Source organism: Pecten maximus, chromosome 17 (genome assembly GCF_902652985.1).
Source record: "Pecten maximus chromosome 17, xPecMax1.1, whole genome shotgun sequence".
Classification (NCBI taxonomy): Eukaryota; Metazoa; Mollusca; class Bivalvia; order Pectinida; family Pectinidae; genus Pecten; species Pecten maximus.
Window position 1 is genome coordinate 25288808 of NC_047031.1, and position 14541 is coordinate 25303348.

At 39.2% G+C, this 14541-nt stretch overlaps 1 protein-coding gene across 1 annotated transcript; it reads right to left on the reverse strand.

The window, feature by feature from the left end:
- Positions 1 to 12443: 12443 nt before the first annotated feature.
- On the reverse strand, positions 12444 to 13630 carry LOC117315253. The gene is made up of 2 exons (XM_033869399.1): positions 13084 to 13630; positions 12444 to 12847 (listed from the first exon to the last, which is right to left on the reverse strand). The coding sequence occupies exons 1-2, from the start codon at positions 13628 to 13630 to the stop codon at positions 12444 to 12446; spliced, it is 951 nt and encodes a 316-aa protein (XP_033725290.1).
- Positions 13631 to 14541: the final 911 nt, after the last annotated feature.

The following is a 14541-nucleotide window of genomic DNA, read 5'->3' on the forward strand; positions in this document are numbered from 1 at the left end:
GATAGCAGAACTAAACATTTCAAAATTCTGCAACTTTCTGCTTAGCCCATTGGGAGACATTTGTCGAAATAAAACTGACCTTGCCAATCATCATCATCATCATCATACTTTATTTCCTCCGGTTGGAGATTTTAAATTCAAGGAAATCGACATAAAAAAAATTAAATGAACAGAGGAATTAGAAGAAAACGCGAAAAAAAATATGTATATACATCGAGATGCAAGCGCGGCATTGAAAGGGATTTCCATGTCCGCGCGAAACAGTTACGTAGGGTTAAGTCAAGACATTACAACAGACATCGCGTAACATAGCGACAAATCGAACAGATTTCATGAGGAATTGTTCATAGTCTGTATCGTCAATGAAGGGAATTCCTGTATTGGCTCCTAATATGGTGCGGGTGAAGGCAGTAGGCATCCATTCTCTCAATGAAATGGAATACAGTTGGACCGAAGGTAATGAGAATGTCTTCCATGAAGCTTTGTTTTAGAGCAGTATTGACTATACAATCAGCACACAGATGAATTACTGCGACGTCATGAGACATTGTGCAGAGTGGGCATTGTTCATCGGCAAGGCCACTAGGCAGAGCCAACACAGAACATATATAATAAATGTTTTGCATATCGGACGGAGATTCCGCAGCATGCCACAAGCTATATTGGTCATATGAGCAATGAATCTTTTGGAAAAAGGAGAAGTCATTATCATTTGCCATACGTTCCTTGAGAGCCGAGTTTTCGTAGGACCTAATAGTGGATTTCACTATGCGTTTCCATTGGGACTTGGTTGGAAATATGTAAGACCGTAGATATGTCTCCAAATAATAAAGAAGATTGTATTTCCGGAGTACTTTAACTATATCAGGGAAATATCCTTTATGGTTAGCTGGTGTGTTGGGTAACACTGAAATATATAAATGTAGACGTATGGTAAAAATTTGCATCGGCAGATAGGATTGGACCATAGTTATCATTTTTTGTAGAAACAGTAGTTTCCTCCGGTCGACTTCTGCTGAGATTCTGAAAAGACCAAGTATAGATTCGGCTATATCTGACCTTGTACGACGTGGTAAACCCAGTATGGGTTTTACAGCGTAGTGTTGAAAACAAGCAATCTTGGAGATTTCTGTTACAGTGAGATTAGTCCAATGTTCACACCCATACAGAATCGACGGTAAAACGACTTTCTTGTAGAGACTGGTTTTAACGACAGGACTTATTGCAGATAAGGAGGGAGCTACACCAACAATAGAATGTAAGGTTCTTCTACCTTTATCACAAGCGTTGGTGATACGTTCGATGTTAGACAGTTTGGACGAAAACACTGTACCCAGGTGAGTTTGGGAGTGTGAGATATCAAGGGTATGATGGCCTAGTGTCCATGTTTTATTCGGATTCCTTGGAATGTAGTTTCCGATTACTAAAACTTTGCACTTTATATCACTGAACTCGGAACTTCCACTTCATGCTATATTCCTGACAAATGTTCAACAGGTGTTGTAGCGAACGCGGAGATGTGCTGATGAGGGTGATGTCATCTGCCAGAGTTGGATTCCCAGAAGGGACCCTATCGATACCGGCGCCATGTTTGCTTTTACTTAGATAGTCAAGTAGGTTATCAATAAACGTTTGATAAAGAAAAGTAGATAAAACACCACCTTGTCGGACTCCAGATTCAACGGGAAACCAATGTGACGTCATACCCTGCCACGTCACGGCGCTCGACATACCCTTGTACGCCTCGCGAATGGTGTTAAGCAGATGGCCTGTGATGCCGACATTAGTGAGTTTACGAAAAAGGCCGGTGTGCCAGACGGTATCGAAAGCCTTTTTTATATCCAGGAATGCAACAAACACTTTGCATCCTAACTCTATGTTATGAAAAATTGTTTCTTGGAGAGAAAATGTGGCAGTTGTACAACTGAGAGACTTGCGGAAGCCGTTCTGTTGGTCGTTTGGGAATGATAAAAGTGAAGTCTTTAGACTGTCATGAATTCTGTTGTTGATCACCGATTCAAAAAGTTTGTATGTACAGCATAAAAGAGTAATTGGCCTGTAGCTTGCGGGATCACCGCGAGATTTGTTACCGCCTTTGAATATGGGAAGAATTATACCTCGTTTCCATACATTGGGCACGTGCTCATGCTCCAGACATTTGGCGAAGAGTTTTTGAAGACACAATATCAGAGTCCGTCCTCCATATCGTAAATACTCGTTTTGAATAAGATCTACTCCGAGTGCTTTGTTGAATTTCAAACCTCGGATAGCGCACTCAACTTCGTCGAAGTTTATATTTCTGTTAAGATCATCGTGATCGAAAATGTCCTTAGGGTCATCAAGTTCGGCGTCGAACATTTCTGCCGGCCTAGAATTAACCTTATAAACAGACTGGAAGTAATTACCAAAAGCTTGCGCAATATCGACGGGAGAGCGTAAGGTTTCGTTACCGACCTTAAATGGTGAAACTTTGAGACGTGAAGGACGTTTTAGAAGCTTCAGTGCTCTCCAAAATGTCTTGCTGTCAACATCTGCAGCGTCATTCAGATCTTGGTGAAGACTTCGTAGGTGTTCATTAGGCTGCGCATTGAGTATTCTTGAATATACGTTTCGCTAGTTTATATTCCCGGTAAGAGGGATGATCGGGTCCACGTGGTTTACCTTCAGACATCCACTCTCTTCGTCGCGCACGAGCAGTCTGGGCAGATTTCACGTTGATGTTCCAGTAAGGCTTCAACTGTGGGTTGTATCTTGACATAGGGATACACGAATATGCACAAGCGATCAATGCGTCGGTAATAAGCGTGTGGAACCTGTCAATATTCGCTGGTTCGTTGATTTCGAAATCTTGAAAAGACCGTAGGGTGCTGTCAACAGCGAGCTGATACCGGATCAAGTGATCTGTAGAACATTTACTCTAAAGAGGGTGTGAGGTAGGGGTTGGAAGTGCAGATCGTTGGATCAAAGGAGATTTGATAACACATTCCAAGACTGCATGATTGAATACAGTCGAGAATCGTGTCTGTCACAAGAATATAATCAATGGTAGTTTCAAGAGGTAGATACGTATAGGGAAGGCCACTACACAAACCCGATTTGTTAATCGGTATAAGGTTGTTGGATGAGATGAATTCGCGAAGTAGGCTTTGCTTACGACGCGCCGAGTAAGAAACAGGTAAGGTGTCATATTGTGCGTTGAGGTCGCCAATCACAGTCACATTTCCAAGCTCAGAGTAAAAACGGACGATATCACTAAGAATTTCGACCGCTTCGACATATTGGTTAACGTTCGATTCGCTGGGCATATAAACACCAAACAAATAAAGAGGCGTGGAATTACCTCGATGTATATTTAATCCAAAGATGTGATTAGACTGGTTGATACCAATTCCCTCCACGGTGTAACAAAGATTTTTGTTTACTAAAAATATCAGGCCACCGGACCCACAACAGATAGTTTCATAGTTCGCGTCCGTGGAACTCGGATATGTGTCAAAATGTTCGTGGATACTATTTGGAAAATCAGCACATTGCTGCGAGAGGCGTAGTTCTCAGAGGAAAGCTATGTCGTATGAGTTCGCTGACAGTATGTTGTTTATACAAAAGGATGATGAGATGTAATGTGCCAATGAGGGATTGTAATTCTTTGAGGGTGACTTTCTTGCGACACTTAAAATCATCGCATAATGCTTTACATTTTGAAAGCTTGTCTTCTGGAAGACGGGCTTCCATTATAATGCTGTCAAGGGTTATCCCTAGAAAGGGGAGAACTTTTTCTGGTCCAAACGTTTTTTCTGATGCTAGGGGAACACCTAATTGGGAGCAGACTAACTGAAAATCCTGTAGACTCTGAAGACATTTGTCATAGGACGACTCAATAAACAAGAAATCATCCAGAACTTTCACGATGGCTGATGCTTTGCCTCGTTTATGCATAACCCATTCGATAGCAGAACTAAACATTTCAAAATTCTGCAACTTTCTGCTTAGCCCATTGGGAGACATTTGTCGAAATAAAACTGACCTTGCCAATGAAAACCAAGTAAATGATGTTGACTTTGATGTACTGGGATAATTCTAAAAGCTGATTCAATGTCGGATTTGGCCAGATGGTGTAGGGGTATTTTTCAAAAACGAAATAGTATTTTGAATAGTTTGATACTTAATTGAGGTGAATTCTTCAGGAATACCATCATTAATGGATGAACCTTCTGGGTAACTAAGGTGATGAATAAGTCTGAATTTATTCGGTTCTTTTTTTGGAACTACACCTAATGGGCTCAAAGTGAAAGTGGAAAATGGTGGACTCGAGAATGGGCCGGCAATACGACCGGCTTTTAATTCTTTGGCAATTTTTTTTGTCAACAACCTCTGGGTTATCTTTTGTTGATATCGGGTTATTGCAGATTTTTTTAGATGCCTCACCTTGGAAATGAAACTTAAAGCTAACAGTAAAACCATCAATCAAATAAGAGGCCTTCCCTTGGTCATAACCCTGTAGCGCTTCTGCTAAAATAGCAGGATCAATGGATGTTGTGATTTTACTGTCCGAAACGCCAGAGATTTCCGCGTTGATGTCCCCGATTTTGGAAATTTTGCTGATGGCCGAATCTTGGACCAAATCGTGGTCCTCGGAAGCGAAAGTTGGGGGGACGAAAATTTGATTGAGACGCCTGGGGACTATTTAAGCCCATAACAGGACACGCGCTGCTGGCATGTTTTGCCCCACAAATACCACATTTATGTAGGAATTTGCAACCTCCGCAATGTTCACCACGTCCGAAACGGTGACAAATCATGGTGTTTGAAGTGTTGGGGGTAGCACGACGCGACATTGCTTCTTGCCAGAGCTCCATTTGACATTCGTTCCAACGCAGAGCTGGGTTGGCCATTAACATTCTAAATTTTTGACACAAACGTAAGTTTGAGTCTATGTCAGCGCTTTTGAGGTGTAGCTGACAAAATCTACGATGCCCTCTGGCGGATACTGCCTTGGCCAATCTAACCGTTGCTTTACAGTAACTCCGTAATGCTATGCAGTAAATATTTGTAAATATCGTAAATATTTACGATAAAAAATGACATATTGTAAAGTTCAGCTATAAAAAAATCACCTTTTGTTTTGTTGACACAAACGTAGACACAAACGTAAGTTTGAGTTTATGTCAGCGCTTTTGAGGGTAGCTGACAAAATCTACGATGCCCTCTGGCGGATACTGCTGTTGGCCAATCTAAACGTTGCTTTACAGTAACTCCGTAATGTTATGCAGTAAATATTTGTTTAACTTCACGATAAAAAATGACATACAGTGAAGTTCAGCTATTAAAAAAAATCACCTTTTGTTTTGTTGTATTTTAGAAGCTGACAGGACAATGTGTTTTGTTTTTTTTTTGGCATTTTCGTTCGCTCTGACACAACTCCCACTGCCACTTCACAATCATATTCTATCGCAAAAAAATAATAGTCCCGTGACTTACGGAGTTAAATGCAACACTGCAGTTTCGTTAGATATATGACAAAACAACAGAACCTCACAAATAGATAGTTTTCAAAGTATTTAATTTAAGTATGTTCTGTCGATGATACGTAAGAATATTTTTCCGCGTTGAACGCATTCGATTTCACGCGGAATGATACAATCGACTTTTCGCTGGCGCCATATTGCTGCTTACCTGTGACCCGGAAGAAAAATCTACTAACATCACGCTGAATTTTCATCATCGACATCTGTGTTTTTTTTCTTTGGTGGCATGTTACTGAATGGGTTATAATATTGATAAAGTTTCGTCGGAATATCGTTGTTATTTTGTACATTGAAAATCACTCATCCAGCATCCGATTTTGTCCGCCATCTTTCAGTAATGTAAACAATAATAAAAGCAAGAGTAGGTGATCAAACCCAACTTTGACTGTCATTTTCTCACTGAAATAATAACTTGCATGTGATTGATGTAGTCTGCAGATGGTTAGATTATATAGATGTTTTTTTACGAAAGAAAAAAGTTGTCTATTCAACAATATCACAACAACGGCAGTCGAGTACCATACGCATGTTTGCAAATAAAAAGTTAAATAAATTCTCACTGAATAGGGTTTCGAAAAGGCAAATGGACTTGTGAATATTAATATTGACTTCGGATCTATTGATTATATCCTACGTAATGCACATGAAGTTTTTCGTTTACAGAACGCGTACCGCATTAACGTGGCTGTCTGCATGCAGATGTAGACGTCACTGAAAATTTCATCTCTAATTATAGCGACTGATTCTTTTTTTCTAATATTCGTGATGGTTTACATCTGCGTTTTTTTCTGTCTTAAATCATTTCAGCTTCTGAATTAAATTAACCTTTAAACTAATGCACAGTAAAGTATTGATAAATCAATGCAAATAATTTATTATAACTTAGATTTATTATTATTATTTAATCTTTTTTTCTTTACAACACTAGTACATATTATTTGAGAAGAACAGCAAAAATTACTAAGTTCATTATTCTTCTAAACAACAAAAATGTGTAAAACTTGTTTGTGTTGTGCATATATCCTATTGTGAAATAACTTGGCATGACTGAAGATAATAGTATTGTCTTGATGGCTGTTACATACTATATCATAGGTTGAGTTAAATAATTATTTTCTTCTTATCAATTATGGTCAATGGTGAAAACACATTTTTTTCATTTAAATTGTTAAGTCGGTTTAATGTTCAAATTCAGATTAATTTAATTAAAGCAACTATTAATAATGTATATATGTGTTAACTTTTCTGACAAAGTCTTCAAGTAACCTGATTATATTTGACAGAGAATCAAAATGAGTAATTTTGTTGTTAAGAATAGTGGGCTTAGCCATTTACAACTGTTTAGATTCTACTTAATAAGGTTTGATTTTTAACATTTTGGCAAATTTATCTTATCAATATCCAATTTAGTTTTAAAGATAAGCAGTACTTCCATTTTTATGAAAATAAAAATTACTTCAGTGTTCTAATAATTTAAACACATGAACAATTGAAAGAAATACATTTGTATGAAAAGCATTCATAATGGACTTTGAAGAATGCTACTACATGTACAGTTCATCCAGTTTGGGCATTCGAACTACATTTTCATCTGACAGATGCTGCAGATTAAAAAAAAACCTCTGATTTTGAAATCGACGATATCAATACATATAGCTACATTCACATCTCACCAACATTAATTAACATGATATATATACCATACATATATATATGTATCGTGCAGTTACAGTTATGTATATGGTACATATACTATTGCGGAGAATATTTGATGCAATGTACATAGGTGAAAAACAAAATTCCACTTCAAATTGATTTGAACTGTACATGTGAATGAATGTGTTTTTGTTGTATAGATTATTTGTAGCTACACAGTATGGAGTGTAAACATATAACTTAGAGTGCTATATGAAAATCATGTTCACTCTAATGAGCGATTAAGAAACTGTCTCAAGTCTGAGCTGATATGAGCATGTAATTCTAAGTTTTGAATATAGTGCTTAGTTTAATGTGGCCGTTGTGATGGTATACCCTGCCCTGTCTACATCCGCATTCTACGCCTCCAGAGTCTGTTTATCAGACCCAGGTGTTTTTAACCCACCACCATCAGATGGTGGGCTATTCAAATCGATGCCCTGCAGGTAGGGCGTAAGAATTGTACCTGCTGCCCCCATTGCATGATCGTAAGAGGCGACTAAATTTGGGATCTTATCTTTTCTCTTCTTTCTTAAAAGCTTTCTTCTTCCTAATGTCTCCCTTGACAATGCCTCACTTTTGGCCTTAAGTTGAGCGTTCGCCGCTGTGAGGAAGGCTTTGGGTTCTGTCCCATAGCCGAGACATACCAGAGTCTTTAAAAATGGTAGTTGCTATTCCTGCTTAGCGCTCAGCATATTTGGAGTGGGACGACTGGTTCGCCCGTTGTCAGTATAATGTGACCGGGTGGGGTGTGCTGCTGGGTGTCTTCGGCAGTATGCTTCAGTGAGGTAGCACTTTAAATCGGCAAAAGTTCCGGCCTATCACAAGGAGACTTAACACGAACATACCGCAGCCTCCCATAATACACATACGCACTCACCACACGCATGCATGTCGCACGCACGGGAGGCCGTCCTAAAATGACCTTAGCTGTTAATAGGACGTTAAACAAAATAAACCAAACCAAACCAAACTACACACGCATGCATGTCGCACGCACGGGAGGCCGTCCTTAAATGACCTTAGCTGTTAATAGGACGTTAAACAAAATAAACCAAACCAAACCAAACTATTCAAATCGCCTGCGTCCGTGGTCCGTCCGTCCCTCCATCCGTAAACAATTCTTGTTATCGCTATTTCTCAAAGTACTGAAGGGATCTTCTAAAATTTCATATATAGGTTTCTCTTGGTTTCTAGTTATGCATATTGCATTTTGAGACTTATCGAAAAACAATATGGCCGACAGGCAGACATCTTAGGTTTTGACAATTGAAGTTTTGTTATTGGTATTTCTCAGAAAGCACTGAATTGATCTTTCTCAAATTTCATATGTAGGTTCCTCTTAGTGCTAACATTAGTTATGCATATTGCATTTTGAGACCAATCGGAAAACAATAAGGCCGACAGGCAGCCATCTTGGATTTTGTCAATTGAAGTTTGTTATCACTATTTCTCAGAAAGTGTTGACGGGATCTTTTTCAAATTTCATAAGTAGGTTCCCCTCGGTGCCTAGTTATGCATATTGCATTTTGAGACTAATCGGAAAACAACATGGCCGACAGGCAGCCATCTTGGATTTGGACAATTGAAGTTTGTTATCGCTATTTCTCAGAAAGTGCTGAAGGGATCTTTCTCAAATTTGATATGTAGCTTCCCCTTGGTGGGTGGTTATGCATATTGCATTTTGAGACCAATCGGAAAACAATATGGCCGACAGGCAGCCATCTTAGGTTTTGACAATTGAAGTTTTGTTATTGCTATTTCTCAGAAAGCACTGAATTGATCTTTCTCAAATTTCATATATAGGTTTTTCTTGGTGCTTACATTAGTTATGTATATTGCATTTTGAGACCAATCGGAAAACAATATGGCCGACAGGCAGCCATCTTGGATTTAGACAATTGAAGTTTGTTATCGCTATTTCTCAGAAAGTGCTAAAGGGATCTTTCTCAAATTTTATTTGTAGGTTCCCCTCGGTGCTTAGTTATGGATATTGCATTTTGAGACTAATCGGAAAACAACATGGTCGACAGGCAGCCATCTTGGATTTAGACAATTGAAGTTTGTTATCGCTATTTCTCAGAAAGTGCTGAAGGGATCTTTCTCAAATTTTATTTGTAGGTTCCCCTCGGTGCTTAGTTATGGATATTGCATTTTGAGACTAATCGGAAAACAACATGGTCGACAGGCAGCCATATTGTATTTTGACAATGGAAGTTTGTTATCGCTATTTTACAGAAGGTACTGAAGGGATAGAACAATCTGCCACAAAATATCATTCAAAACCTTGACATAACATCATTCAAACCAGGGCTCACACACACGATAAAATCCTAAAACAATCACACAAGTGTTTTTAACCTGAGCTCTGATCTAAAAGCTGGTAGCTAGATGGGGCGCTACATCAAATGTATAAATATCTTTTCAATGGCTAATGATAATGATAATTTGTGAAGCGCTTATAGGCATGGGATCCTCAAAAGTTGGAAAAGAAAGGCCTCATTAATTTTACAGGTAATCTAGGACCTTCATATTACATCTACAACTACGTATACATTAACCCATTGAAGATGGCAAATAAGATTACCTGAGTACCTACTCTGACAATTAGCTGCCAAGACGCGCTTGCAATCAAAAGTAGATATGAATTTCTTTTCTTGCCAATATTTTGTCCTAGTCCTAATCAGGTATTGGTGATGTTCCATACAAAGTTGACCATGTCCCCACTAAACAAAAGCAGTTAAAATAATTTGTTTTCGTTTGTGTCTTCAGTACTTTCAGTACTTTGATTTATCGTAATAACGCCAGTCAGCGTTCTTTTAGGCGAGATGTCTTACCATGGACAGATATTTTAGCAAACTAGGGAAGGCCTCTTTATTTGCATCGATACTACACAAAACAGCTATATAGATATTGAAGTTGTTTGTCCACTCTTCGATGGATAGGGTTTTTGTCTGTCCGGATTTTTTTAGCTGGAAGGAGGGCTGGTCATCCTTGGTGTTTATGACCATAGTCATTGTCCCGTCAGTGTCTGTCAGCGTTGCCATATCAACAAATTTGTCAGCCAAAATTTTTTTGCGAACACTGTCAGATACCATGAAATGGAGTGGTAAAGATTGGGACATAAATTGTCCTGAATTGTCTCCGGATGTCTTGTCGTCAGCAAATTGTAATGTGTTTGCCGGAATAATGCCCTCACCAATAGCAGCTGTGGTTGAATGTCCTGGCATAGCTCTGTCCGGCGTTGAGGTGGGAGCAGGGGATATGGCTTCTTCAATTGCTGCCGCAACCACTGTTGGTATTTGTGGAATAGGGGGCCGGGCATCTGGTTGTTCAACATTCGAGGCTCTGTGGTTCCCCATTGCATGATCGTAAGAGGCGACTAAATTTGGGATCTTATCTTTTCTCTTCTTTCTGAACAACTTTCTTCTTCCTAATGTCTCTCTTGACAATGCCTCACTTTTGGCCTTTAGTTGAACGTTTGCCGCTGTAAGGAAGGCTTTGGGTGCTGTCCCTTAGCCGAGTCATACCAGTCTTTAAAAACGGCAGTTCCGGCTTAGCGCTCAGCATATTAGGAGTGGGATGTAGCGGGCAACGGGGGAATTAGCTGTAGGAATTGTAAGGATTTCACTTTCAAAATTTATCGCTCGAAACACGTTCTTGCTTCCATCTTCATCTTTTTTTATTCACTCTAATTTACAAAACGGAAAATAGCATATTTCCGGAAAACTCCTTACAGGAGATAACTCGTACAGTCTTGTAACATGATCATCCGCCTAGCCGTATTATAAACACAACATCCCGCCCCCTTAAATAACAGGCTTCCAAGACCTGTTACCGCTAGACGGTTGAACATGAAACAGACAGTACTTGAGTAAATCATACATACACGAGACAGTAATATATGGCCATTGGATGCATCTCACTTAGAAGACATATATGTAGAAATATTAATGCTAGCTTATCCCATTATTACAAATATATGTATGTTGTCATCATTATGAATCTTATATGTAGGTAATAACATTTTGTTAAAATTAGGAATGTATCCGGTAGAGACCATCACCTCTAACTAACAACTGAATAGATGAATAACACCAAGAAGGTATACAAGTAAGCCACTATCACTCTCTGTACCACTGAACCACTCACAGTTACTTCCCCTTACTAATATTCCAATATTGGAAATCAATCATACTACTCAACAATATGGTAATTTCTGGAAACATCATAAAATGTTACAATTTCTACAATTCAAGATGACATGATATACCTTTGTAACAGGCTAGTTCTGGGATTAAGTAATAATTAATGTCTAGCACATTTCCAATACCTTCAAGTGCACATTATGTTGGACCAGATGTCATGCATTCTCCACTATTAAGTGAAAATACTAAAATTACAGACTAGCAAAACTAGAATAGAAGCATCATTATACTTAAAACAAAATTCTTCTATTACTCTAGAAGATCAAAACAAAATTAACTCTAGAATACTGAACAATATAACAAAACTCTTATGGCATTTCATTATGGCAGAATGTGTAATATGACTTTGGAAATCTCATCAAATATATCATAATGACAACACACTGATGATCAATGAGATGTACTCAGGCAGATATGGTTTTACATATAGATCGGTATATTATCATCATACTGCTCCCTGACAACATGTCAAAATACACTATATATCATCATCAATACTGAATACATAAAATCCATTCAAGCCCATCAATTATGACAAAATTGTATGGTACAGAAATTATTGTTTATATGTGTTATATCGAAATTCTTAATGTACTTGATGAAAACACCTCAATCAATATATTCAGGATAAACAAAACAAAAATCATGAAATAGTTTCAAAAGCAAACATTTCTCAACTCCAAGGGGCAAATTGACATGAATGTGAAACATGTACATGTATCAGTTAAGGACACATGCTACAGAGAAATTTCATTCTATGCAATCAATAAGTGTCATGGTTATGAAATCACTTGTATGCATTTTTACAGTGAAATAGTATTTAATGTCAAAAGGTAATATTCTAATTATCACTTCACTAAATGCATATGCATAAATTGGTCAGAAAAGTATAAATCAGTGCAACAAATTGATACCAATGAATACACTCTATTAATACAGTCTCTCTAAATAACAAAATTTGAAAAATTACCTGGTAAACTACAATATAGTATATATACATGTACATGTACAATGTTCATGGGACTACAGGAGGAGGTCTCCTATTAATAGCCTTACGAGCTTTAACGTTTAAAGAGTTCTCTCTGACCCAAACTGCATTCTGCGCTGGTTCGCCCACAATCTGGATGAGGTACTCAGAACCTGAAGGTAAGTGTCTCTGGGCAATCACACGCTTTATCTTGTGTAACCCGTCTGTGTCAGAGGAAACTGAGATGTGAGCATCTGCTAAAGGGTTGACATGGTTATTGTCACGAAAGCGAAGAGGCTTTTGTTTGTGTCTCACAGGACGCATCGGTGCTGGAACCGGTATATTGGTTGCTGAGGAGGAAGATTCCTCTGAACTACGTGAGCCCGAGGTCAAAGTCTCATCACTACTGTCGTGTTCAGGTGCTGGGAGAGCAACCTGTACTCCCACATCCTCTGTCAAAGCAGTCCTGTTAGATGTGACTACTCGAAAAAAAGAGTTTGGTGTGGGTTGACGCACGTAAGCCGTCTATCCACATGAATTGGGATGGGTGAAATCTTAGAGGAGGTAGGATCCTTGAGTCGAACTAGGTGAGGTGAGACTATCACCTGTACAACATATACACCACTGTATAAGTTCTGAAGTTTTTGCCCTGACCCAGTAGGTTGTTTTTGGAGAAACACATAATCACCAACAGCTAGTTGGAGTGGCCGTGCTGTGGAATTGGTCGTAGTAAGCATACGGTCCGGAGCAGTTTTAACATTGTCCAACATCTCCTTCCTTATACACTGGAGACGTGTTTGGAGGCCTTCCACATAAGAATGCATGTCCTTGGACAAAGTATGCAAATCTGATGTAGGGATGTGAGTAGACAAAGGAAAACTGGGTCGTTGACCATAGAGGATTTCATATGGAGAGTAACCGGTTGAACTATTCACTGACATGTTCATTGCTGCTGCTAGGGAAGGAATCATATCCTCCCAATTAGATCGAGTATTGTTCATGTACGGGGTAAGCTTAGCTGCAAGCGTAGAATGGGTCCTTTCACATGCTCCGAGGCAGTGATGCACAAAGCTAGGGGTAAATTCCTGTTTCACGTCAAACAAACGACACAACTCCTGCGTAACCCTCGATGTGAATTCCGTTCCTCTGCCTGACACAAGAGTGTCACAGCTGCCATAGCTAGAAAGCATACGGAATAGAACAGTTGATACAGTGTAAGCGTCATCACTAGCCATTGGTTCCATATACACAAACTTGCTAAACTTATCTACGGCTGTTAATATGTAGGTCTTCCCAGAAGGAGTGAGAGGTAATGGACCAAAACTGTCCACTTGCCATACGCGGAATGGCGCGCTAGGGGTAGGGTACGCACTTATACCAGACTTTGTATGATGCTTTGTCAATTTACGTTGTTAACATGGGATACACGAACGCACAAAATCTGCTACAATGTCTGCCATGTGATTGAAGAAGTAATGTTCTTTAATTTTGTCAAGAGTGTCGTGGATTCCTCCATGGCTTCCAATAGGGCTGTCATGATAAAGCTGAAGGACGTCCTGGACGAGTGAACCAGGTAAGGCTAACTGATAGAGTTCATGTCCTTAGTTCGTTTAGCCTTGGCAACACGCGAATGAAATAGCACTTTATTGATCACCATGAAATCCGCACTTTGAACTATAACTCGACGCGAGTCTTTCTGACTATCAGATAAAGTTCCATCAACAAGGAGCCTGTAGACATCCTGGAAATTAGGGTCAGCCTGTTGTAATAATGCTAGTTCCTCTGAAGACTTCCCTAATATAGACCAGGGAGCTGTTTCATTTCCATCATCATCAGCAGATTGTATGGAAACAGATGACACATCAGTTAGAACGGTGGCTTCCTCGGTATCGTTTAACGAGTGTGCATTAATGTCTGTTACCGATGACTCATGAGCATCAAAATCTAGGACAGTGTCCTGTGTAAGTGGATGATCAATATCCGTTGTCATTTCCAGTGGAGTTGCATGATCACTAGAGTCAATATCAGTGGTCCCTTGGAATGGATCACTTACGTGAGAATCAACCTCTGTTGACAAATGAAAATTGTCTGTGTTGTCATTATCAATCTGTGTTGGCTTGTTGTAATGTTCGTCAACGGAGTCACA

Excerpts from the sequence above, each read along its gene's own strand:
- LOC117315253 (XM_033869399.1), bottom strand. The coding sequence starts at position 13,630 with ATGGCTAGTGATGACGCTTACACTGTATCAACTGTTCTATTCCGTATG. Across the intron at positions 12,848-13,083 it reads GCCACTCCAACTAGCTGTTG|AGGATGTGGGAGTACAGGTT; the intron begins GTGATTATGTGT and ends CTGCTTTGACAG.